Source organism: Paramormyrops kingsleyae, chromosome 12, assembly GCF_048594095.1.
Source record: "Paramormyrops kingsleyae isolate MSU_618 chromosome 12, PKINGS_0.4, whole genome shotgun sequence".
In the NCBI taxonomy this organism is placed as follows: Eukaryota; Metazoa; Chordata; class Actinopteri; order Osteoglossiformes; family Mormyridae; genus Paramormyrops; species Paramormyrops kingsleyae.
This window is the reverse complement of record NC_132808.1, coordinates 26304147-26328560: the sequence shown is the minus strand read 5'-3', so window position 1 is coordinate 26328560 and position 24414 is coordinate 26304147. Positions and strand designations below refer to the sequence as shown.

General features: G+C 49.4%; 2 protein-coding genes across 4 annotated transcripts; one reads left to right on the top strand and one right to left on the bottom strand.

Annotated features, from left to right (window-relative positions):
- Nucleotides 1–795: 795 nt before the first annotated feature.
- On the bottom strand, nt 796–8341 carry LOC111852134 (RING finger protein 150-like). 2 transcript variants are annotated; one of them, XM_023827696.2, is made up of 8 exons: nt 8257–8341; nt 7549–8155; nt 4438–4688; nt 3886–3957; nt 2946–3028; nt 2654–2750; nt 2229–2439; nt 796–1153 (listed from the first exon to the last, which is right to left on the bottom strand). In XM_023827696.2, the coding sequence occupies exons 2-8, from the start codon at nt 7994–7996 to the stop codon at nt 1035–1037; spliced, it is 1281 nt and encodes a 426-aa protein (XP_023683464.2). In that variant the 5' UTR covers nt 7997–8155; nt 8257–8341; the 3' UTR covers nt 796–1034. The 2 variants fall into 2 exon arrangements, with proteins under 2 accessions (XP_023683464.2, XP_072553896.1); XM_072697795.1 differs by having other exon boundaries at nt 7549–8290.
- znf330 (zinc finger protein 330) lies at nt 7351–12227 on the top strand. Of its 2 annotated transcripts, none has more exons than XM_023827699.2 (10): nt 7351–7434; nt 9481–9618; nt 9813–9832; nt 10014–10084; nt 10428–10504; nt 10626–10752; nt 10834–10938; nt 11031–11077; nt 11168–11285; nt 11517–12227. In XM_023827699.2, exons 2-10 carry the CDS (start codon nt 9499–9501, stop codon nt 11744–11746), a joined length of 915 nt encoding a protein of 304 aa, XP_023683467.1. In that variant the 5' UTR covers nt 7351–7434; nt 9481–9498; the 3' UTR covers nt 11747–12227. The 2 variants fall into 2 exon arrangements, with proteins under 2 accessions (XP_023683467.1, XP_023683465.1); XM_023827697.2 differs by lacking the exon at nt 7351–7434 and adding an exon at nt 8331–8439.
- Nucleotides 12228–24414: the final 12187 nt, after the last annotated feature.

Genomic DNA, 24414 nt, shown 5'->3' with positions numbered 1-24414 from the left:
TTTTTTAAATCACTTAAAAGCACCTTGTCCAAAACACGGGACATTTCTAGTAACCAGTAAGGCTCTTCTGTAGGTCAGATGACTGTGATTTCCATTTTGACCAACACTTGCCACAGCTTCTCCTCCCTGAACTCCTGCTCTCTCAGCCACTGCCAGACTGGATCACACCCTCCTGGGACCAGGTCGGGTCGGGTCGGGTCAGGCAGAGCCAGACTGGAGCCATAAAGACCCATGAAGTCACGTCCCAGTGTGATAAGTAAAGGTTGTGCTTTCAGTGTGTAAAAAACAGAAAAAGAGAAGAGGGTAGAGAGTGGGATCGAAACAAATAAACTATGATGGGGGGGGTAGAGAAGGGGGTCCAGCGCTCAGAGCCAAAATAAGCGTAACGAATGTTTCTCTGGTGGTGCAGTCTGGGACAGGAACCTGACATGGAGCAGCATGTACATCATCTGGGGATGAGGGGCTGGACAGCCAGCACCAACCCAAACCCCCTGCTGGGGGGGTCTGGGTTGGGGGGAGGGGGCAGAGTTCCAGACTCTGCGGGGGGTGGGGGCTAGGGATTCCGGGTTCGGAGGAGGCAGGGGGTAGACAGGCATACTCCGTATCCGTAGGGGGCCAGTTTCCAGTACTCTGCAGGATGAGTCGGGGGGAGGGGAGGGGGGCTGTATAGACTTTGCGGGGTATCCAGTGCCAGGGGGAGGGGGGGCAGTGTTTCATACTCTGCGGGGGGAAGCAGTGTTCTGTACTCCCCGGGGGGGTCTGGTTTGGTGGGGGGGGGGGGGGGGCGCGGCATTCCGTAGTCCACGCGGGGGGGCAGCATTCCATACTCCGGGGGGGGGGGGGGAGGGGCTGGAATCCAGGCCAGGGGGGCCGGATACTGATCAGGGCGGCTCAACAGTCTGAATGAGGATGGAGTTCTGGTTCCACACGGCCAGCGAGACCCAGCAGTGATACGGAAAACCGGCCTGACGTCCTCTAGTAAAGCATATCCCCCTTCGCGGGCGACGGGCACATGCCCTCGGCACAGCAGCGCCTCAGGATTTCAGCTCCTCCGGTGCTGGTGTGGAGGCTGGCTCCAGGTCAGAGAGGCCCGCCTCCAGGGGCGGGTTTGAGGAGTCATCCAGGTCACTGCTGGAGGCAGACTGTGGATCGCCTGGGGAGAGGACGGGGGGGGGAAGTTACACCATGCCACGTCTGCAGTCAAATACCACTGTAAGAGTCGCTCGCAGGACGGAGCCCGAGAATGCGCTCGCAGGACGGAGCCTGCACAAGAGAAGCACAAGCATGTTCACATGTGAATGACTATCATTAAGCTAACGTGATACTGCTAGCTAGTCAATAGTAGCAGGTGAGGATTGAGGGTGCAGGCACAGGCAGGACGCCCGGGGGTCTCCCTCGCTGCAGGACCCAGGAAAGGGGCGGAGCTCCTATAGCCTCATACGCAGTCAAGTGGCGAGGCTGTAATGAGGCATCAGGGGAGCGTAGAGCAACACGCCCGTGCTTCAGGAATTTCAGCAGCAGAGGGAATCATTAGGAACCAACCCCACATGTTTCTGCAAAACCACTCAATCAAATGATGAAGGCTTGTGGAGTCGGGGGCAGGCTCTGGAGACCAGACACCCGAGTGAGGCTTCTCTTTTACGTCTGAAATTTCCCACACCCACTGCATACCAGAGGGGGGCCGCCTGCAATTACTAGAAAATGCAGCCTTGTTTTACAGAGGTAATTCCACCGGAAAGTACAGCCCTAAGTAAACGGAATGGCCAGCCAGTTTGGTGGGAATAGCAGTCCCTGCTACTAATGGACCTTGTGTTTTTTTTTTTTGCCTGGGTAAGATAAAAAGAGTCCCTTCCACACAGGGGAACTCACACCTCACATGTAGTCTTACAAAACAAACAGAGCCGCGTCTGTAGGCGGCGCTCTGACAAAGGCTACATTACCTACACTCCATTCACAAACAAAGTCAGCTGGCCCCCCCGGGGAATGCTCAGCCCAGCCGACAGGAAACAGCAGATTAAACAGGCTCAAACATCCCGCCGCACGGACGGGCCAGGTCAGGCTGCTCAGGCGTCAGACGTTCAGGCAGAGCCATCTGCGCAACACCTGAACTGTGGCTACATCTGCTCTACGGTGACGTTTCTGCACCCACACCAAGAAGCCAGCAACCAGATCAGGATTCAAACACATAATAAATTAATACAACACCCCCTGCTGGGCCACACACTTACTGCTGGCCATCATGAGGCGCTCTCCAGCCTGGGACAGCAGCTCCGAGTCACGGTAGAGGCGAGGGAGTCCGACAGAGCGCACTGCCGGGTCTAGAATGACGGAGCTCTCGTTTAGGGTGAGGCTGCTGGATCTGGTGGGCAGGCTGGTGGGCGGCTCCCCGACCGAGGTCTCGTAGTCCAGGGGGATGTCGTCCATGCAGTCAGCGTTGGGCTGGGGAGAGGCGAGAGGGGCGCTCCGTCATAGGCAGGGTGAGGAGAGAGGGAGACAGACAGATGGACACCACCAGGGTGAGAGGAGAGACAGAAGAATGAGAGAGAGACATTGGCGGGGTGTGAGGACAGGCGGTGGGGAGTGGGGGGGCATATGAGGAAGAAGGGCGAGAGAGAGAGATGGACAGACAGACAGAGAGGAATACGGGACATACAGGAATGCCGAGGGCCTTAAGGATGTTAATCTTGCACATGGGACACGTGCGGTGCTCCAACAGCCAAGGGTCCACACAGCTCTTGTGGAAGAGGTGCCTGGGAGCAGAAAGTAGTCACTTTCAGGGGTGGAGGGGCACTTCTCAGGGACGACCATTCAAAATGGAAAACCAGCGGGACAGACTGTGGTCAGCTGTGACCGGCAGGATTCCCAGCTGCAGGGATACAGGGGCGCTACAACAGATGCTCTGTAGGCAGTGAAGAGAGGCATGATGGGAAAGGGGAACGCCTTACCTGCATGGTAATATCCTAACCACATCATTAGGTCTGTAGCCTTCGATGCAAACTGCGCAGTTGTCGTAATCAAAGTCTGTCTCCTGAAATGAGAGCCAGTGTACAGTGTGTAGAGGAGGTCCGTCAGACTGGGCGTCCGTTTGAAGGGGAGACATGCAGCTGTAACACGGACTTCATGATGTTCCCACAGGTTACGTGCTTTCATGATGCCTGTCAGAGGAGCCGGCCTCAGTCACCCTACAATTATACTGAAATGACTGCAGTAGCACTACTTTTAGTCTCTGTGTAGCTGCAGACCCAACATTACCGACCAAAATAAGCAGCTGGTCACCAGCCTGCTGGCAGGAGAGTGCTGAACACAGGGAAGCTGCCCTCCTGTTTCAGCGTGGCTGGAGAGCGTCATAACGCAAGTATAACGTAAACATAACGCAAGTATAACGTAAACATAACCTAAACATAACGCAAACATAACGTACATAACGTGACCAGCTGGCAGGATAGTGCTGAACATCGGGAAGCTGCCTTCCTCTTATGGCGCAGCTGAACATGACATAAATATAACATAAATAACATGTAATAAAACCATCATCACAACATGTAAAGCCATCATGATGACATTCTCACATGGCATTACAGCACAGCATGTGGACCAGCTGGAAACCATGATCTCTCACATATTTCATGAGGAGAGAGACACCGAGGTCTATATGGTAACGGCAAACCGCCAGTACGCTAACTGCTAACCGGCAATAGGCTAACTGCTAACCACCAGTACGCTAACTGCTAACCGGCAATAGGCTAACTGCTAACCACCAGTACGCTAACGGCTTACCGACAATACGCTAATGGATAACCGCCCATACGCTAACAGCTGACATGCATGTCTGCTCAGCACAGCTCCCGCTCAACCTGACCCCACCGGAACCAACCATGCCATTACCTTGTCTCCTTTCCTGATGGTGCGGACTTGCAGCTTGCTGATGGCTTTCTTGGCTGCATCACCAAGGCGTCTCTGCATGGGACGGGGGAGGGGGGGAGCAGGTACAAACAGAGTTCAATGACCCGGAGCATTATTATGTCCAATGCAGCTCAGTTTTGCAGAACTCAAATGCAACTGCAAATATTGTCACAGACAATGAGAAAACGACTTGCTGATACACACCAAAATAACAAATCAAGTGCTGAAATATCTCAGGGAAACGTGCTTGACAGAATGAACAGCATGAACACACTGCATTGAGCTAAAACAGCTAGAGTCACTGAACTGGGATCTGCCAAAGCCCAGGGGGTCCATCAGCCACCCACCAGGTGGCGCCACAGGCAGTGACAGCACACTTGCAGTGTCTTGGAGGTGAAGCAGAAAGGAAAGGCTGCCATGCGCTGCCCCATGTTATCGTCTAAGGACTGCCAGTAAGCACGAAGCAGTCACTGCCATGTCACCAATACACCCTGGATATTCAGGGGCTTTCCCGGAGACCAGGCCGGGCCTTACCTGGTTGCGGTCACGGGCGTTGGCGTAGCGGAACCTCTGGATGTAGTAGAAGACGAGCCAAGCCAGGGAGATGATCATGAGCACGATGAAGGAGATCGAAACGAAGACCACGGAGGTGCGGCTGACGAACTTCTGCAGGTTGCGGGTGCCGACGGCGATGTGCACTGTCACGGTCACGTTCTGCTCCAACAAGGCCACCAGCTTCCTGCCTTTGTACTCGGGGATCATGATGGCCACGATGTCCCCAGTGCCTGAGAGCAGAGGAGGAGGGCAGCCAGCGCCTGAGACACGGGACCCGAGACGAATGGCCCGAGAACAGAGATGCGGGCCGGGAGCAGCTGCACACGCTGGTGCTGGGCTTCCTATCCAACACAGCCGGCGTGCATACTATACTATCAAGCTTTAGACCTCAAGCCATGGAATGAATAAGCCAGGCCAGCTGAGCCTTATGAGCTTTATGATGGCAGCATTCAAGAAGGTTTAATAAACAAGGAATGAAGAGATGATCGCAAGTTGGCAGGAAAAAGCACAAAATCCAAGTGAGGAGTATAAATGCGAGAGCATTAATGTGAAGACCAATAATGTGATACAAGAGTAACAATGTCAGAGTATTATTATGAAGAGTAATAATGTGAAGAGGAATTACGTGATAGGACAGTAATAGCGATGTGAGAGTAATGATGTGAGAGTATTAATGGAAGAGTGAAGCACAATCTCCACATCAGCTGCACCCAAGAGTGATATTCACAGCCAGGCTGACTGTCCCTCCTTGCTACAGCGATCCCAGCCCGACATGTGAAGCCAGCACACTCAGCACTCGTGTTTATGTAACCGAACATGTAGCAGGGTAGCAGGAAACTGACATGTGCCCCCAGCGCCGCCCGGGACGCTCCTGCACAGTACCTCTAAAAAGGACGCAATTAGTCCCTGGCCCTGAAGTCCGGACATGGTGCACAGCAAATTATCCCCAAGAACACCAGGAGTAATATGGCACAGGGATGTCCTCTGAGTGAAAGGCCCTTAAACTGAACTGCGGCAGGAATCCTGGATGCGGGCTGGCCTGCGATCCGACGCCTAACCTGCTCCCACCTTTATCTGTATGCATGTCTGTCTCTCCCAGAGAGAGCAAGTTGGCGTCTATGGCACAGACCCCTTTTTCTTACAGGGACAGATAAAGCGCAGATATTCTATTGTGATGTATCAGGAGAAGCAGGAGGCTTCATGCCCTATTGCTGTCTGCAAATTCCGCCTGCAGAAGGAGAAACAAATCACTGCACCCGCACTGTGCCAGCCCAGTGAGACACTGAGGAGCTGTCAAACTGCACCAGCATCAGACACAGAGGAGCTGTCACACTGCACCAGCACCGTTCCAGCCCAGTGAGACACAGAGGAGCTGTCACACTGCACCAGCACCGTCCCAGCCCAGTCAGACACAGATGAGCTGTCACACTGCACCAGCACCATCCAAGCCCAGTCAGACACAGAGGAGCTGTCACACTGCACCAGTACCATCCAAGCCCAGTCAGACACAGAGGAGCTGTCACACTGCACTAGCACCATTCCAGCCCAGTGAGACACAGAGGAGCTGTCACACTGCACCAGCACCATCCAAGCCCAGTCAGACACAGAGGAGCTGTCACACTGCACCAGTAAAATCCCAGCACAAGGCGTCACCCCGAGGGACAGCTTCAGTGCGTTCGGAAAGGTGTCACGTTAAGGGAGAGCCTCAGTGCGTTCGGAATGCCGTCACCCCGAGGGACAGCATTCATAAAGGCGTCACGCCAAGGGAGAGCCTCAGTGCTTTCATAAAGGCGTCAGGCCGAGAGACAGTCTCAATGTGTTTGGAAAGGCGTAATGCTGAGGCTTTCAGAAAGACAAAGCATTAAGGACAGCCTCAGCGTGTTCAGAAAGGCCTTGCGTTTTGGGATATCATTAGTGTGTTCATAGTGTTCAGATCCTAGTAGCACTAACACAGGAAACTGAAGGTTCAGCAGACCTTCAATCAACTCATTCATATATCCAAGACAGGGAGTAAGTGAAACAGAGAAAAGCAAGTCTGATTTCATGTAAATAAACAGTTACTGTGCATTTCACCGGCTCTCCGAACCAACAGCCCATAAGCTGAAAATGCCAAATTAACACACATCACTGCACTTTTTCCATTACTGAAGGTCCAAGTAGCTTAAAGAATGTAAGATCAAACACAAGCAAAGTAACCATTAAACTTGTGCACATTTTCTGCAGGAATTCTACACATGAATACTCCTACCAGCTTTTCATCTGACCTGGGAAAAGCCCGTCAGCATGTGGTCTGCAGAAGCTAGCTGGAAGATCCCTCACACTCCCTTACAGAATTTATTTTAAAGCTGACGTCACCGTAAAGTTCTGGTAGTGCTAAGAGAAACTGGCAGCTCCCCAAATTTAAAAACAAACCACGTTTCCTCTCATTTAAATAAGACTACTCGTCTTCTATAGCTACAGTACGGAAGCTTCTGAATGTCCTGCTATAAATATTTTATTAACTCCAAAGCAACACTTGACGGTCCTACGGTCAGACCCGTACGGATCAAACAGTGACCTCACTGACAGCTTATCGGCATGTAGGGGACAGCGGTCAGCAAATAAAAGGAGATTATAAAGGGAAGCCACGCACAGGACGGGCAGGCAGGCAGACAGAGCGGCAGCAATAAGATTAGATGCGGTCAGTCCAAGAATAACCTCCCCCGCAAGCCTCGACCGGCCAGATGCCCATATTATTCATTTACAGCGTCAATCGATGCACACAGATTAAATGACAGCGTGGATCCGTCAAGCCTGAGCGGGCTATGCAGCAGGCAGAGGGGCGACAGAAAGCCCGGCCGCTTTGGTTTATGTCCAATAGCATCCTTACGTTAAGCCATTACACATCGGAGTTACGCCACAGTCAGGGTCAACCACTAGATAAAACACACAGTAAACAGCAGCGAATGGCCAGCGCTGGGTCAAGACTGGAGTATGGTACGAAGGGGTTAGGGCTGGATCACGGTTAGGAAGCAGACCCCAAATGCATAGGCGCACTTACCCGGACGGGGCATGATGAGGGGTTAGGGTTGGAGTAGGGTTAGGACTTGCCTGGATGGGGCATGGTGAATGTGTCGTTGGTGGAGCCCACGTTGAAGATGACCACGGCCGTCGCGTTCTGGCCGGCGGCGTTGCGGATCTTCTCTCGGAAAGTGCAGTTTCCCTGGCGGATCAGAGCGATCCAGGCGGCGGCGTGGGGCGGCACGGCGAAGCGGGCTCCGGGCTCGCACGCTTCTCGGTCCCGCGGCTGTACGGCCATGGCCAACACGCCGCGGGCCTCCTGCTTTGGGGACTGCTCCCCGTAGCGGCCGCACTCGGTGCGCTCCGTGTGCACCTCCGAGCTCCGCGGGTCCCGGTACGTGATGTTCACCAGCGCAGTGTACCACTCTTCCTTCTCGGCCACGGTGAAGTCCAGGCACGGCAGGCGCACAAAGCAGAAGGAGAGCAGCCAGGAGGATAGGGCCAGGCTGCGGCAGGCTCGGAGCAGGGAGCCAGCCATGTCAGCGCCGCGGCCAGACACCGTAAATACCTTCTGAACCAGCTTGGTTTACTGCTATTTTTACTTGGCTTCCCATAAAACGCCGCAGTCGCTGCCTGGAGCTCGGCTTCCAATGTCGAGAATTCTGTTTGTGTTCGGAGGGGGTTCCGATAGCGCCACCTAGGGGAGATCAATTACACTTCATGTTTATTTATTTCTACGGGAAGCAAGAAAAATAATAAAATGCATCCTTCTGACAGTTTATATAAGTGTTTATATACCTTCTTTAGAGACGGGCTGCATTAGCATCGAATGGCGAAGGTATTCTCAGAGGTCGGAACTGAATGTGCCAGAGCTGTTAGTCACAATCCGGAGCGTAAATAAAGCGGACCGGAAGTGCATCGCGCCAGTTCCCCGTGAGGGTCGACGGTTTTTATATAGGTGCGGACTGCTGGGTACTCGAGGTAACGTTAACGTGTCGTGTCGTGTTTAAGCCACAAAATACTTATCTGACTACATGATATTTCTTTATTATAGACAAAACGAAGGTCAGACAGTAGAGAATGGAGGGAGTGTATGACGCCAGGTTAAGAACTGTAGTTACTATACTGGGAAGTGGAGCAGTACTTGAAGAAGGTGTTGTCCCTCTGTTGTAGTTTTCTGTAGGATGACGTTACTTGGCTTATTTATTTCATGTCTCTAAAAATGGATGTGCACGCCGTTGCATCGTCTAAAACCATCTGTTGAGTGACGCAGTAAAATGGTTTACATCGTGCTGGTGTCCATGCTTAAACCGCTTATCCCGGTCAGGGTCGTGGGGGACGGAGCTCGCATTCACCCCATATAGGTTATCGTCGGAATATTGCGACTGAGGACGGCCCCCTGGGTGCTGTTTATGCCCCTAGGCGACGTGTGGCTCAGTGGCTCGGGCATCTGCGGCCGTGTCCGGTTGAGTCCTGTGGCCGGCAGAGTAATATTATCACTGCCGGGCTCGTAACCCCAGCTGCTGCAGGATGGTTAGATATCCCTGCTGCAGTAAGGATGGACTAGATGCAATACATTGTAAGTTCGCCATATAGGTTAAGGACAGCAGTGAATATATAAAGGTGACAGTGAGACTGTGGCAGTTTATATTCTTGATGTTACGTGGCAATATTCTGAAGTAGTGTGTTAGCAGAATTATTTTTGAGGAAAAAGATATTGCAGATAATGTGTGTCCTCAGTTGTGTCGGTTTTGTATGAGGATTCTTGTTTGGTGCCTGAGATCCCCATTAAGATACTCTTCTTTGCCATTTGTACAGGTTGTATAGGAATTCTTTGGTTTTCACATGCCCTACCTGGTTTTAGGTTCAGAGCTCAGGTCAGGCAACATCCCTGGGGCATGATGGGTCATCATTACTCTGCTGGCCCATCATTACTCCGCTGGTCCAAGGATTTGAACCCCCCCCCCCCAAACACAGACATAGATCCTTAACTTGCCAAGTCACGTGCTGCCCTTGTTTCAGATCTTCCAGCTGTGAAGGATGCCGAAGAAAAAGACGGGTGCGCGTAAGAAAGCCGAAAACCGAAAAGAGCGAGAGAAGCAAATTCGCGCCAACAGAGATCATGTGGATGTGGCAAAGCACCCCAGCAACACGTCAATGGTATGTTCTCTTACAGTGACAGTAACTGTCCCCACCCCAGTTCACAAGGGTATGCATGTAATTTTTTTTTCTAGAAAGTCAGTGTGGTAAAATTATATAGCCTGCACATTAGGAGCCTGTGCAGGTCACTGTACAGTTTTGTCTTCTTCATCTAGCAGTTTTGTGACCCTTACCACCAATCATTTGTTTTCTAGGAATGTGACAAGTGCCAAAGGTAAGTGGCTCCTTTGAATGATTCTCTTCAGTTCTCAGAGAATATATGTTGACAAAAAAAATCTGTTTTATGGCTCTGCTGTCATAGTCATTGAGTGAGTCATGAATTGAAAGGATGTTCAGACATCAGTGGTTGACCCCCTACATTTATATGGAGGATTCCCTTCTCCTTTACTGTCCAGGCGGCAGAAGAATCGGGCTTTCTGCTACTTCTGTGCCTCTGTGCAGAAGTTGCCGATGTGCGCTCAGTGCGGTGAGGCCGTAAATCTCTGCTTCTGTTTCCATGCCGCCGTTTTACTTGTGCTTACAAAACAAATTTATTGTGACTGCACACTGTACGTATTTGTAGCAGAATATACTTCACAGTACTGTTCCGGTATGTGCCCAGGGATTTTAGATTTTTGTTTTCTGAGACACACTTCCCAAGGTCAATTTTCCCAGAATTTCAGTCTCTTAATGTAAAATATCCCTTTATGTAATGCAATACGTTTACTTCACCAGTTCAGCTAATATTCGTTATGAGTGAGTGCTCACTATGGTTCACTCTGAAAGTGTCCTTGTTGAAAATGGAAGCTTCTCCTTTGTTTTCTGTAAAGGGAAGACTAAATGCATGAAGTCCTCTGACTGTGTCATCAAGCACCCCGGCATGCACAGCACCGGCCTCGCCATGGTGGTAAGTCGTGGTGTGGAGACACTGCCTGAACACTGTAGCATTTGTGTTCTACTGCACAGCATGTGGTGGTTTGTTGGTGAATATTGTTGGCATTCCCGCTGCTTATATTTGGTGCCTCTAGGGGGCAGTGTGCGACTTCTGTGAGGCGTGGGTCTGCCACGGGAGGAAGTGCCTGAGCAGCCACGCCTGCAGCTGCCCACTGTCTGACGCCGACTGCGTGGAGTGCGACCGCAGCGTGTGGGAGCACGGTGAGGAGGGCACCCGCTGCCGCTGTTGCCTCAGGGGGCCTGTGCTCAAAGTGACGGTTGCTGTCTTCCCCTTGACCACAGGGGGCAGGATATTTCGCTGCTCCTTCTGCCAGAATTTCCTGTGTGAGGATGACCAGTTTGAACACCAGGCCAGCTGCCAAGTCCTGGAGGCTGAAACATTCAAATGTGCGTGAAGCATCCTGCTGGGACCCGTCTCTCGCTCCCGCCTGCGTATGGCCCCCCTCCTCGCCTCTGATCTTTTATCCCTTTTTTTGTAGGTGTTTCCTGCAACCGTCTCGGCCAGCACTCCTGTCTGCGCTGCAAGGTAAGTGTGTGTTGGTGCTTCGTTCTCTTCCCCCGGCTGTCGTATCCTCCCCCGCACGCCCCCCTAACGATGGCATCTTCTTCCTTGAAGGCCTGCTTCTGCGACGATCACACGCGAAGTAAAGTGTTCAAACAGGAGAAGGGGAAGGCGCCCCCCTGTCCCAAATGCGGCCATGAAACGCAGGGAACCAAAGACCTCAGCATGTCCAGTGAGTATTTGAAAGGGGGGGGGGGGCATCCTCAGCATGTCCAGTGAGTATTTGAAGGGGGAGGGCATCCTCAGCATGTCCAGTGAGTATTTGAAAGGGGGGGGGGGCATCCTCAGCATGTCCAGTGAGTATTTGAAGGGGGAGGGCATCCTCAGCATGTCCAGTGAGTATGTGGTCAGTAACAGCTTGTCAGGCTCCCATGCAAATATCTGGTGCCGATCGCCCATGCAGCTCGCACCGTGAAGTTCGGCCGTCAGAGTGGGATGGACGATGGGTCTGAGGCCTCAGGCTACGACTCCTACTGGAAGAATCTGTCTGCCGGGGGCAACGAGGACCAGGAGGGATACAGTGCAGATGAAGACTATGATGAAGAGGATGATGACCTCGAGGAGGATGAAGAGGAGGAGGATGAGCAGTCTGATAGCGAGGTGGCTAAGTCCTTGGCGACAGTTAATCTCTGAGGAGTCTTCATCGGGGAGATCGAGACCCCGCGTCAGGGAGAAGCGACCGTGGGAGCAAGCTGGCCAAAACACACAGCTCTTCACCTCACACACTTCATTCAGAGTCCCCAAGATACACTCATCCCTAAAGCAGCGAGGACCCTTGTTCCTGTATGTCCCAGTTTATGTTACAGTCAGACAGGAGGTTCTGAGTACACAGGTCAGTGCTTAGGAGATTACATCTAACCTGCAGCTGTCAGCTTCTGGTTTGGTTTATGCACATGTGACATTGTAACACCATTTGTAGTCGTCTTTGTGAATGTCAGGCAAAGATTTGAGAATATACAGTTTAAATATATATATATATATATATATATAATCTCACTGGATTTTTACTTTGTTTCAGTGCATGAGTGCAGAGTCAAAGTGGTGGCGCCAAATTGTGCTTAATGTTTATGACCATGAGTGGAGAAGCAAGGAATAAATATCGGGGAGGTTGTGATCCTGCGTGTTTGTCTTTTTGCAGGTCTCTTGTGGGGTGGCCGAGAGCCCAATGCAATTCAAAATAATGAAACACACGTCTAATAGAAAAATGCACTGCAAAGCAACAAAGCATGTTATACAAATTCATAAGGAATCTGTAGACACGCTGCTAATTCATAGACACTTCACAAACTCAGAAAACGTTTTAATGAAAATGACTATATGTGAACAACATTTTACAAACGCGCTGCTCATTCACAGATGCGCTGCAAATACAGAAAACAACTGCAACTTCGTAAACGCGCTGCAAATAACCACAACACAAGTTTCCAGAGGATACTTTTTTTTTTCGGGCGTACTTTCAGGTGAAACTACTGTTACCATTGTTTGCAGTTCATGACGTATGTGCTATTTGAAACAATCGTGTGAATTATACATGTTTCCTGTAAAATGCATATAAAAATCCTTTGTTCTGCCTAACACTCGTTACGCTAAGGCAGGGATGGCCAATCTTATCTGCAAAGGGCCGGTGTGTATGCAGGTTCAAACCCAGGTGTGAGGACTCATCAGCCAATCAGTCCTCTAATTATTAATCTAATTAGGGAGTTGCAGTGAAAACCCGCACACACAGCGGCCCTTTGCAGATAAGATTGGCCACCCCTGCACTAAGGCCTTGGCACTGCTTCAGTCTCGTAACTCACTGCTATTTCACCCTCAGAATGATACCATTCACCACGATTTTGTAGTATTTAAATGCAATATTTCCAAGAGAAATGCATAATCAGCACTGGTGTTTTGTTGAACTAAACCAAAGGCAAAGGTTTTACCGAGGAGTGAAGATCAAGAAAATGGCACAGCAATACCGTGGTGTGGCAGTGAGAGCCCCCGCCCACACACACAGCAATACTGTGGTGTGGCAGTGAGAGCCCCCCGCCCGATACCGTGGTGTGGCAGTGAGAGCCCCCCGCCCGATACCGTGGTGTGGCAGTGAGAGCCCCCGCCCGATACCGTGGTGTGGCAGTGAGAGCCCCCCGCCCGATACCGTGGTGTGGCAGTGAGAGCCCCCCGCCCGATACCGTGGTGTGGCAGTGAGAGCCCCCCGCCCGATACCGTGGTGTGGCAGTGAGAGCCCCCCGCCCGATACCGTGGTGTGGCAGTGAGAGCCCCCCGCCCGATACCGTGGTGTGGCAGTGAGAGCCCCCCGCCTGATACCGTGGTGTGGCAGTGAGAGCCCCCCGCCCACACGTACAGCGATACTACTGGGATTATAATATAATGAAAAGTTTTGCTAATGTAGGACATACATGAAAAATACATCCCCACACCCCCTTCTTCATTACACTTGCACTGACCCCAGCATCAAGGACGTTTTTAAATACAATTTAGAGACAAGTAAGTGCCATCTGAACTACGTGGTGCAACATTATTTTAGCCATAGATTAAAACTAGACTCAGTCTTTTTAAAAAGACTGAGCAATAAATGATTATTTTTCTTCATGAAAAGAACAGTGTTACTGTACACCTGATACACACATATAATGCCACAAACGCTGTATTGCCAAATTGTCTGTTGTTTTGAACTTTTAAATCGATACTAACATGCGTGTGATAGCCTATAAGTAACAATCCGTTTTCGGATCCAAGATATAATTCTTTTGTTTGTATGATGTATATGTGTATTTTAACAAAATACAATGCCGTGTGAAATGTTACATACGTTTTATGAGTTTACTTAAATGAAACTGTCGTTTTCACGCGTTACTAAAGAGCTTTCCTTTCGCTGCTTTCAGCGGTGCTCGCTCCCGAGACAGGCATGCGTTCTGCCGCAGGGCTGCCTTTTTCAGCCTAACACCCTGTTTCTTCGGGCGCCTTTTCATGTCTGCTCTCTAGATGGCAGCATCTTCCAATGCGCAGGTCTTTTTATTGCCGTCAGTGTGTTTAACATGCTATGTACAATTTATTCAGAACCTTTAATTCAGACGTAGGACTATTTAAGACACCTGGAGGTAACTGGAAGTATCAATAGTGCGTGGGTATATACAAATATACAATTTAAAAAAATATTAATTAGATTTTAAAATGAACAGGATACAAATGGTTTTCACTACAAATATCGGTGATGTCAAGTTGATGTGTAGCGTGAGAACAGAAAAAAATGATAGCAAAATGAGAAGCTTTTTTCAGTAGCTCGTGTATCTGGTGAGTGTACAGTAGGGACGTGCGGATCGATACTGAATTTTGTGTAATTTAAATGCTGTAAGACTTTGGAAATGGACTGAATGTTGGAATCGGTGTCGACGATACCAACCTTGGTATTGGTTCGAGTCGGATTGAAAAGATTCTAAAAATTAGAGATATTGCCCATCACCAGTGAGGGAATGTCACTTTTTACCTTTCCTAGTTTTATTCTACATTTGGCCTATTATAAAGTGACCGCGGTACATCGTTCTTTGAGGATAGACGCAGAACAGAGCGCCGGTTAGCGCCGCAGTTTATGCGCGGATGGCCGCTCTGCGCGCGCTCCCCGCTTATAGACGCCTAAAAGGAGAAGATCCCAGCTCGCGGAGGACGTTTGAACCCCGCGCGGCGGGAGGGTTTCCAGGCCTAACATGGTGAAAAATTGAACAAAGTGGGCGCGAGTCGTCTGAAATTCTGTGGCTTTTCTGCAGGCTTCTTTTGAAAGAAGTAACTCTGTGGAAGTTTGCTCCAGACATGGTGGTGCCAGAGAAGTCGTCGTCCTGATTCCTGTCAGCAGGGGCGCCGTAAGGGGGAGGAAAGCTAGGACGATTCCAAGGGCCCCTGAGTGACAGGGGCCCTGCAAAATTAGGAAAATAACTGAATTGGTTTGGACTGGGGGGCCTAATATGATATGCTTTCATGGGGCCCAAAATCTCTAGCAACGCCCCTGCCTGTCAGACTAGGTGATGCGGCACATCGAGGCTTTCTGTCATTTCTGACCAGAAGGGCAGGAGCTGCATGCTGGTGACATTATGGCTCCCACCCAAACACAGTGTTCTTGCATCTATAATCCACCCATCCATCCATCCAAAAGGTAGCTATGACCTGTGATATTTGGTACCTTCCTATAGAGGTCAAGGAGAAGACATTGGCGATGAACTTGCCTGTGGGAATTTTCGGTTCTCAAAGGCACAAGGGAGCACTGTCAGCCCCAGAGTTTGCTGCCCCAGAGGAAGCAGGATCCGTCACTGAAATTGGTCCCTGTGGAAGCCCCCTTCTGTAGAGCTGTCAGTTATTCCCGGTTATGCCCGGGATCCGGGTTGGTCACGTGGGACCCAGTCAACGGAGTACTGGCCTGGTCCAAATCTGCAGGCATAGAATTAGGGGGAGGGGACAGGGGGGACATATCCCCCCCATAGTTGAGATGGGAGGGGATCATCATCCTCAATAATATCACATATAATGCCTTGATTACAAAAACATACAATTAATATATCTCATTACATAATTTAATATTTTTTCTTACAGTTTTTATTTGGAGAACCCCTATCCTCTGTTAAAACAGTTTATTCTTTGCTCCCACTCTGACTTGCAGACACTCACTTCCAGACATGCAAGTAAAGAGCTAACATAGAGAGCGGTGAGCGCAGAAGTGTGGTACAGCTTTGTACGTAAACTTAACTCATTGAAGACTTTGTATCATAAACAACAGTTAAGCAATAAAAGACTAAGTGTCAGATTCAGAGCCCATCTGACCCTGTCCTTGTGTCTCTTCCCCGTGCGGGGAAGCCATCGCTGGCCAGCCCCTTTGTTGTCTCATTGTCTTTGGCCCTATTGTGTTATCCCTGTTCCCCAGACTGCCGCATGGCTCGGTGGGTTGAATATGTGATAAAGTAGCTTGAACCCTCTGGTTATAGGTTCAAGGCCAAAAACCAGCCTGCCCTGTTTCATTTAATTATTGTTTTTTTCTGTTCTTCCTGGTGTTTATTAGTTCTGTGTTCTCCTTGTTAAGCTTGTGCCTTGTTTTATTATGTTCCACATGTTCCTATATTTTCTGAGTGTCATATTCCTAGTGCGCAATTAGTGTTTCTTACTTACAGTGTTTTAGTTTCCCTAGTCTTGTGTTTATTAGTATAAGTTACTGCACCTGTTGTCTGTTTTCCCCGCGCTGTTGTTAATGGTTGATTGTCTGATGTTCCACACCTGCCCCTCTCATTAGTCCAGTTGCTTTTTGTGTGTAAGCACCTGCCCCTGCTCAGTTCTTTAGTCAGTGGGATGTCTTAATTTTCTGTTGACCACTTACACTTGTGTTCACATTTACACTTATGGTGTCATGTTTGCTTCACGCGGAGCCACGCCATTGTTTTTTGTACAGCAGTCTTTTGTGTTTAATTTTGATATTTTTAAATAAGTTTACTTCAACAGAATAAAGGAGAACAGCAGCAGCACGGCGCCTCACCATCGTGCTGGAAAGGCTGGTTGGCCGAAGCTGCCGATTTATCCTCACTGCAATTAGAGGCGAAGCCGCCCCGATGTGAGAGTCCATCACTGAACATTATAGTGGGCTTTCTATCTGAAATTCACCCCAAGGCTTTAGATATTACCATTGTTATGCATTCAGTGCAGAATCTATTAAATAAAGAACAAGCAGTTGCTTTTTGACTGATGAGGATTCTGCTCTTCAGTACACAGACGTGTATAAATGGAATGCCACGGAATAAGATAACGACATGAACGCCTGAATGTTAAGCGTCTGTCTCCTTCTCATGTTACTCTCAGTGTCTCGCTCCCAGTTCGTCATGCTGGCCTCTGATGCCCCCGCCGCTGTGGGGCTTTTCACCGGCTGGGATGGGGATCCTGTTTTTCTTTGCCCACATTCAGTTAGTGGGCAGTTAGTTTACATACTCAAACTTGTTTGCTGACACTGATAAAACCCTTAACTTAGTTACAGTAACCACTTCTGTTATGGTTGGCCTCCCCAGTTTATCCGTGGCAGAGTGAAATCAAACATCTTCATGGTAATCCTGAGGGTATCTTTGATGAACGTGCTCGAGGGTGACTGGAATGGAAAGTACCTTTAACTTCAGACCTTTGGAGGCCCAGGGGGCGGGGCTACCGCATGCTGTACCCACAAAGGGGGGCTGCACAGATGACAAACCGCCTCACGTAGAGGACCAGGGGGTACCCACAAAGGGGGGCTGCACAGATGACAAACCGCCTCGCGTAGAGGCCCAGGGGGCGAGGCTATCGCATGCCGTTCCCACAAAGGGGGACTCTCAGATGACATACTGCCTCGTGTAGAGGCCCAGGGGGCGGGGCTATCACATGCCGTACCCACAAAGGGGGGCTGCACAGATGACAAACCGCCTCGCGTAGAGGCCCAGGGGGCGAGGCTATCGCATGCCGTACCCACAAAGGGGGGCTGCACAGATGACATACTGCCTCGTGTAGAGGCCCAGGGGGGCGGGGCTCTCACATGCCGTTCCCACAAAGGGGGGCTGCACAGATGACAAACCGCCTCACATAGAGGACCAGGGGGCGAGGCTATCGCATGCTGTTCCCACAAAGGGGGGCTGCACAGATGATAGAACGTCTCCTAAGAAACCACCTGGTATCGTGCAAAACTCACAGCCTGCTTATTTTATAGCATTTAAAACTCCATTATCCTTTGGGGTAAACATCTGCAGGCAGGAGCTCTCGGGTCCAGGCACGGAGCCAGTGGGCAAACCCCTCGCTGATCTTGGGAGGGAAAACGCTCTGCTTCATGAAGAGCCGCGGCCAGGCTGACTAACATTCAGCATTAAAATACCATGTAACCATTTCTGCCTGGAGCTTGCTTAACTTTGAACTACCAAGTGAATCTTCGGCATGCATTGTACTACGTTTTATAACTTGTGGTTGTGGAGTGTCCCCTTCCTAGTGCCCTGTGAGAGACTGGCATCCTGTCCCTGGAAGGGGCTTCGGGTCCATTTCAACCCTCTGCTGATTCAATGAATAGAAGAATACACATATATATATGTATGAACTAGCAGAACAGACTAGCAGCACGTGTCTAACTCTGACATGTCAAAACTTATGGAAAACTTCAAGTAATTGATTTTAGCTTTTGCCCCAGTGTTCTGCAATGTGCAGGTGGCTGGGAGCTGTCCCAGGTGTGCCCCCCTGCTCCCCCCACCCCACCAGCAGTGGGACACGGACGCTGCCTCTGAAAACCCCTTGCATAGCTCAGCCCCCACGGCCCCACCTGCTCCAACTCACTCTTACAAAGGAAGCAGGTGACATGAAAGGTGCAGGCAGTGGGCGGTGCACCAGGGCCGGTTCCCAGAGACAAGGGAGTCGCACCTTCCCGACGTTCCGATGTCAGTCTCTGTTCAGCCTGTGACCCAGGCCCAGCTCCCGGAGACAAAGGAGTTGCACCTTCTCAATGTTCTAATGTCAGTCCTGATCCAGCCCAGGTGACAGCTACCCAGAATTCCGATGTTAGTTCTGATGCTGCCTGAACTGCTTTATTTTAAAATTCTGATACACTGAAAGACAACGGGTTTTCAGCAGTGAAGCACTTCCATGACACAGCCTTCCCAACGCCATACTGTACCTCCTTCATCACTGTGGCCGGCTGTCACCAATCATGTTTTAATATTTAATATTACGCCGACATCATCAAATCTGGATCATCTACAGCTGGATGATGATTCCACTAAGGGCCAGGAAAGTTCACCAGAATGGCACTAAAAAGTAATACAGTAGACTGGAGCAAACAGGATTCTTCAGCCACACTGCATCACTTTGCCTGCTTAAAATACAGCAGCTCATTAAACATTTAGCGTCTTCCAGCTCGTCATCGTCTTCATTTCAAGTGTTCTGAAAGACTTTCTTGTGTAGTTTCCGCGAGCCCGCGGATGTTGAAAAGGAGTATTTTTTATTTTCAGAAGTTATATCCTCCTATTGTCGCTGAGCTTCAAAGTGAGGCCTGCCCCACCCCCCCAAGATGGTGGTCGCGAACCAAAGGAGAGGAAGCCCACTTCGCTGAGTCTGATCTTTTTTTCCCCTCAAGAAGACTTCAAAAGCAGTTTGGGAGAATGTGATCACCCCCCTCCCCCCCCAAGGCTGACATTCACACACCGAAGCAGGTGGAATTGCAGACTCGCTCCGTGTAACAGAACTGGAATATCCAACGAAGAGCGAAAGATTTGGATCTTTCCAACATGAATAATTCTCACATGGCTGCTGCTGAATGGGACAGCACGTTACAGCTTCTTGTGGGGACGGACAGACATGCCGCATTAAACATTTAGCCCCGATATTGTGTAGAATGGCTTAAGAGGGTGCACTCACACTAGCTGAATCGTACCGTGCCCGAGCAAATTTGACCTCCAAAGTCCAGATTGTTTGACTAGTTTGATCGCTTTGTAATGTGCCCTGACCTGCTTGGAGAGGTGGGCCAGACTCAGATGTAGTGCGATTGCTGACTGTGCCGGAGAATGAAACACAGGCATGACATCAATGATGTGACTGATACACACATGCGCTCATGTACACTACATAAACCAAACCCTGGAGAAATGCATTGGGATGGCTATGCAGTTCGTGTCATTTTTTTTTACAGACAACATAAGCACCCTTAGAGGTTACAGCAGTTTCTTCTGCTTTTTTCTGTTCACCTGCTCAACGAACATATAAAACTCCCCGTGCAGCTCATTATGCTTGGTTATCTACTTGAAACACTGCGAGGCATATTAACCTGCATAGACGCTAGTCTGATAATGTTAACATAGCCTGTATGCTATATTATAAGATCCCTTGCATAAATCACTGATGTGAAGCTAGGGAGATTTAGCTAGCTGACATTTTTGTATTCTATATAGCATGATGCGTGCAATTCTGACATAGAATATAATTGCGTTTTGGCAGTGGTTCAGACATACTGAGTCCATGGTTCTGATTCGATGGTTAGCGATATATAGTGATAGCGATTTCTGTAATAGTGTTATTAGTACTAAAGAAATGTGATACCGAACAGTTTTCGAATATGAGGTACCATGGTGCCTTTTCAGGACCGGTATCCTGTGCAGCACCGGTCTGCACAAACACTGAGATATTTGGCAAAATGCATGATTATCTTCTTATTGGTGCATCACAAATAAATAAATACCGCTGCGTTACATACTTGATAAATGTGTGTGTGTGTCGCCGTGCCTGAAACAACTCACAAAACAAGGGCATTCATCGCAAATTCCATTCTGCTGTGCGATAGCACTTCCCTTCATGTGTTTTCTTCAACACAAACAAGTTGCACGGTGATGGCATAAGCGTGCTCAGGCCAGGATCATTAAGTGCGATGTGAGTGCAGACCAGAGGGGGAGTTGCGGAGGGGTGCAATCTTGCTAGTGCACGGTACAAGTGTGAGTATGTCCTGAGTGACTCGCTGAGGCTGCCTGTTCTGTCCATGAGTAACAACGACTGCTAAGGGAATCTGCAGAAAATGGATAATGTGTCAGTACAGAGGCACTGCTGAGCCCTCCCCCCTTATGCTGAGCCCACCCCCCTCATGACAGCTTACCTACTTTAATCGGTGGTAATTAGCCTCTGTGCTAAGGATCTGCAATGGCAGCACGCTGTGAACAAATGAGATCCAAGGCAAGATCTTTACCTGAGACATCGGCAGCTGACGAGCGCCATTACAGATCATTACGATCTTTTTCTGTGTCCGTCAGGAAGGGCAGGAACTGCCTCTGTAGAGCGGAAAAAAAGCTAAGGCCCCATGGACCACAAACGTAGGATGGACTGATGAAAAGATGAAAGACTGTCGCATGGCAACAGAAAGGCAGCCAGCGCCCCAAGTGCATTAGAGGTCGCATGGTTGTTGTGTGTGTTCCCAGATGGAGGGACTTCCCAGATGGAGGGTTTCCCAGCATAAGCTACCAGCTGTTCTTTACTATTCAAGGTCATTTACCAGAACAAATGATTCTATATATTCTAAGATGGCTGTAGTAAATGTCATGGTGATAAAGACTTCATGTGCTTGTTTTCCGCTAAAGGCAATTATGGATCAAATTGCCATCAGCTAATTGATTCCAGGCTGCTGTTTAATAGGTAAGGAGCATGCACTGATTACAGGGCATTGCCACACTCACCACACAACAAACCGCCTCAGGGATGAGTGCAGCCGTGCAATGGGTGATATCTCAGCACCACACTAGTCCGAATGGTTTTTTCCAGTGGCTGGAGCGCCAATCCTGCCACCAACCCCCAGCTTTTTCCCTGTAAGTTGGCGGACTTCCTTATAGGGCTGGATGTAGATTAACATCATACCCAGGATAAAGCAATTGCAGGTTAAGGGCCTTGCTCAAGGGCCCAACGGAGTAGAATCAACCTTCCAGTTGCTGGCACAGATTCGTAGCCTCAGAGCCACCACTCCGTCCCATCTGCTGTGTGAAATGTTGGTGGTGGGGGGGGCTGTAGGGGAGGTGTTTGTTTTGACCCGTCAAACCGGTGTCTGCCTCAGTCAGAGCTGGTGATGTCATGCTACAGGCTCCGGCTGCAGAGCTGCACGATCCGCCACTGAAGCAGCGCGTCAGCATGCAGGGCAGACCTGCGCACAGTTAGCACACATTTTAAACAAGATTTTTACCCTCTTTTCCTGGATCTATTACATTCTATTGGGGTCTAGGTGAGCATCCCTGGCTGTCCACATTACTGCTGCCAGGGTCACAGAGCAGGATCCCAAAGCCATCAGAAGTGCAGATTCCCTGTTTCATATATAAACCTCATTTAATGGACGTTCATTCCATCCATCTTCAGAATGCCCGTCCCAGTGAGAGTCAGTGTGAGGACTGGGCAGAGCAGTCTTTTAGCAGCTAAATAAACCTGAAGTAATGTGTAAGTAAGTAGCCTAGTAATGTTACTATGTCTTGCTCTATTACAGTATGTCTCTTGATTGTCTAAAGGATAGTTCCTGCCTCTTATAAGATTCCTCCAGTTTGATCTATTCTGAGCTGGTCCCTTTGTGGAGGGGCTGGAGAAACCCGGGACTCACTGAAGGGCTCTGAGGCACTAGAATACTCCCGGGGGCAGGAGGGGTCCTCAGCCGTTCTCTGTCGGTTGTTCTGAAGGTGACATCAGCTAACTAATTAACGTGTAAATAATGTCTAGCCAGAAGAACCATGCAGCTCAGTGGGATCACAGCTCTGCGGTGACGGCAGTGTGTCCAGGGCTTACCTTCAACCCCTCATGAAAAGCGATTCTCCACACTAACATTAAAAGACCCAACATGATAAATGGCGATGTAGCTCAACGTGTGGTCAGTGAAGACAGCAGCACACGCATGTGAGGACCCCGCAGGTGTGATGTCATTTGCATGGCGGCGTTTGCAGTCCACTATCCCGTGTGCAGTGGCTCCCCTTCTGATTATTTCCGTTCCATCATTAAAAGGCCTCCAAAAACGTTTTCATGCAGTTGCACCAACTGCAGCTAAGATTGCATCAGCACGGTAAGAGCAGAAAAATCATGGGTTAGCCAACAAACAACATACAATTTTCCAGAAATATTCAATTTGTGTGCACCTTGACACTTTCATTTTTTATGTTTTCCTTTAACGGCTGCTGCTGGAAGCTTTCCACAGAGACGAACAAGTCGGTGACCGGAGAAAATCTTGACGTACTTTTCTATCGTTCACATTTCTGCATTATTATGATCTGCTCTTTGTCCAGAAACAGATGAGGAGAATGAAATTAAACATAAATGTTTTGATTAAAGTAAAACACACTTTGATCCCACAGTCGCTGGGAAAAGCACGAGTCTGTAGCAGATATTAAGTGTATTGGGTAGTAATTTCAGCCAGATGGTCTAATCAATTTTATGTTAGTATGAAGTTCATTTTTAAATGACAGCAACTGTGACATGCATTTGTGCTGGTGACTTAGAGCTGGAGACAAAGAGATTTTTGAGGACCAGGAAAAGTTACTGTCAATGTGGCTGAAATGTATTACATTTACTCATTTTACATTACGTAAGCATCTTTATAGATTTTGGCCTGCTTCCACTCCAAAGACAGGAAGTGTTAAGTGCTGTTATTCACTGTGCAAGACAAATCACTCTTGGAGGAAATTGTCCAAAAAGACTCACAGGGAAATAACTACAGGGGTCTCTTGTCAATGTTCATGAATAAGGAGGAAACATGGCTGCAAAGCAAAGGGAAACACTGACAGCTCAAGCAGCCTGAAGCCCATCTGGATGGTCCAGTGGGCTGAAAGGTACTGCGGACACATGAGATGAAAGTGTGAAACACTGCAATCCGCCAAAAGAAGCTCGTTTCAGCCGTGAAGCATGCTGGTGCGAATATTATGGGCTGGGGTTGGTTTGCAGCCTGGGGATCTCCCAGGGAACAATGGCTTCTGAGCTGCACCAGCAAATTCTACAGGACAATGTCAGGGTGTCCACCTGTAAGCTTAAGAATGAGAGGGGCGTGCAGCTCTGGATGACACCTGGAGCGGAGCAGCTTTCACACTTCGGAGAAGCCAAGTCAAGTCCTACCTGCAGCACAAATGGCAATGCAGCATGACCGGAATCTAGCAGCTCATGCAGGCCAGGCCAAAATATCAGCAAGTTAGATGGGAAACAGCTGTTTTCAGCCCCTCTAAGTGATGTCGGTCCCGCGTCGTCCTGAGACGGCTGGCCTGTGCTGGGACACTCTGGGTAGTATACTTGTTTACATGCAGATTGTAGTGGTGTTTGGGAATCTGCGGGCTCATAGACATCCTGTCATCAGCTTCATTTCACATTGTCAAGGGTCCCAGCTTATATGCTGCATAACTGCGTGATGGAGGATGCGTGGGAGGTGTTCAGGATATCTCCAGTTTAATGTGACTGCCTTTTCATGATAGGAAGCAGCTATATATGAATGTGTCTGTGTGTGTAGTGAAAAGAGCCACTATCCTACCTAAATGTGTTTCCAAATAGTTAGACAGTGTCTCTATAAACAGCCCTAGTGGCCTTTAAGTAATGAAAATACATTTACAAATTCAGAATTAACACCTATGGTTTGTGTTGTCCTGTGAGACAGTGAAGAGCGTCTAGCGCAGCTTAACATGGCAGGAACAAGATGATTTACACTGAATTGTTGACAACACATTAGCCATTCCGTGCTGCAGAACGGCGGTGTGTTCTGCACTCTAATGTAAGACGGTAGCATGCCATCTGGGGCAGGGTTATTCAAATCACGGCCCTCGAGGGCCGAGCACTGCTGGTTT

Excerpts from the sequence above, each read along its gene's own strand:
- LOC111852134 (XM_023827696.2), bottom strand. The coding sequence starts at position 7,996 with ATGGCTGGCTCCCTGCTCCGAGCCTGCCGCAGCCTGGCCCTATCCTCC. Across the intron at positions 4,689-7,548 it reads ATTCACCATGCCCCATCCAG|GCACTGGGGACATCGTGGCC; the intron begins GCAAGTCCTAAC and ends CTCTGCTCTCAG. Across the intron at positions 3,029-3,885 it reads CCATCAGGAAAGGAGACAAG|GAGACAGACTTTGATTACGA; the intron begins GTAATGGCATGG and ends CTCTCATTTCAG.
- znf330 (XM_023827699.2), top strand. The coding sequence starts at position 9,499 with ATGCCGAAGAAAAAGACGGGTGCGCGTAAGAAAGCCGAAAACCGAAAA. Across the intron at positions 9,833-10,013 it reads GAATGTGACAAGTGCCAAAG|GCGGCAGAAGAATCGGGCTT; the intron begins GTAAGTGGCTCC and ends TTTACTGTCCAG. Across the intron at positions 10,085-10,427 it reads GCCGATGTGCGCTCAGTGCG|GGAAGACTAAATGCATGAAG; the intron begins GTGAGGCCGTAA and ends TTTTCTGTAAAG.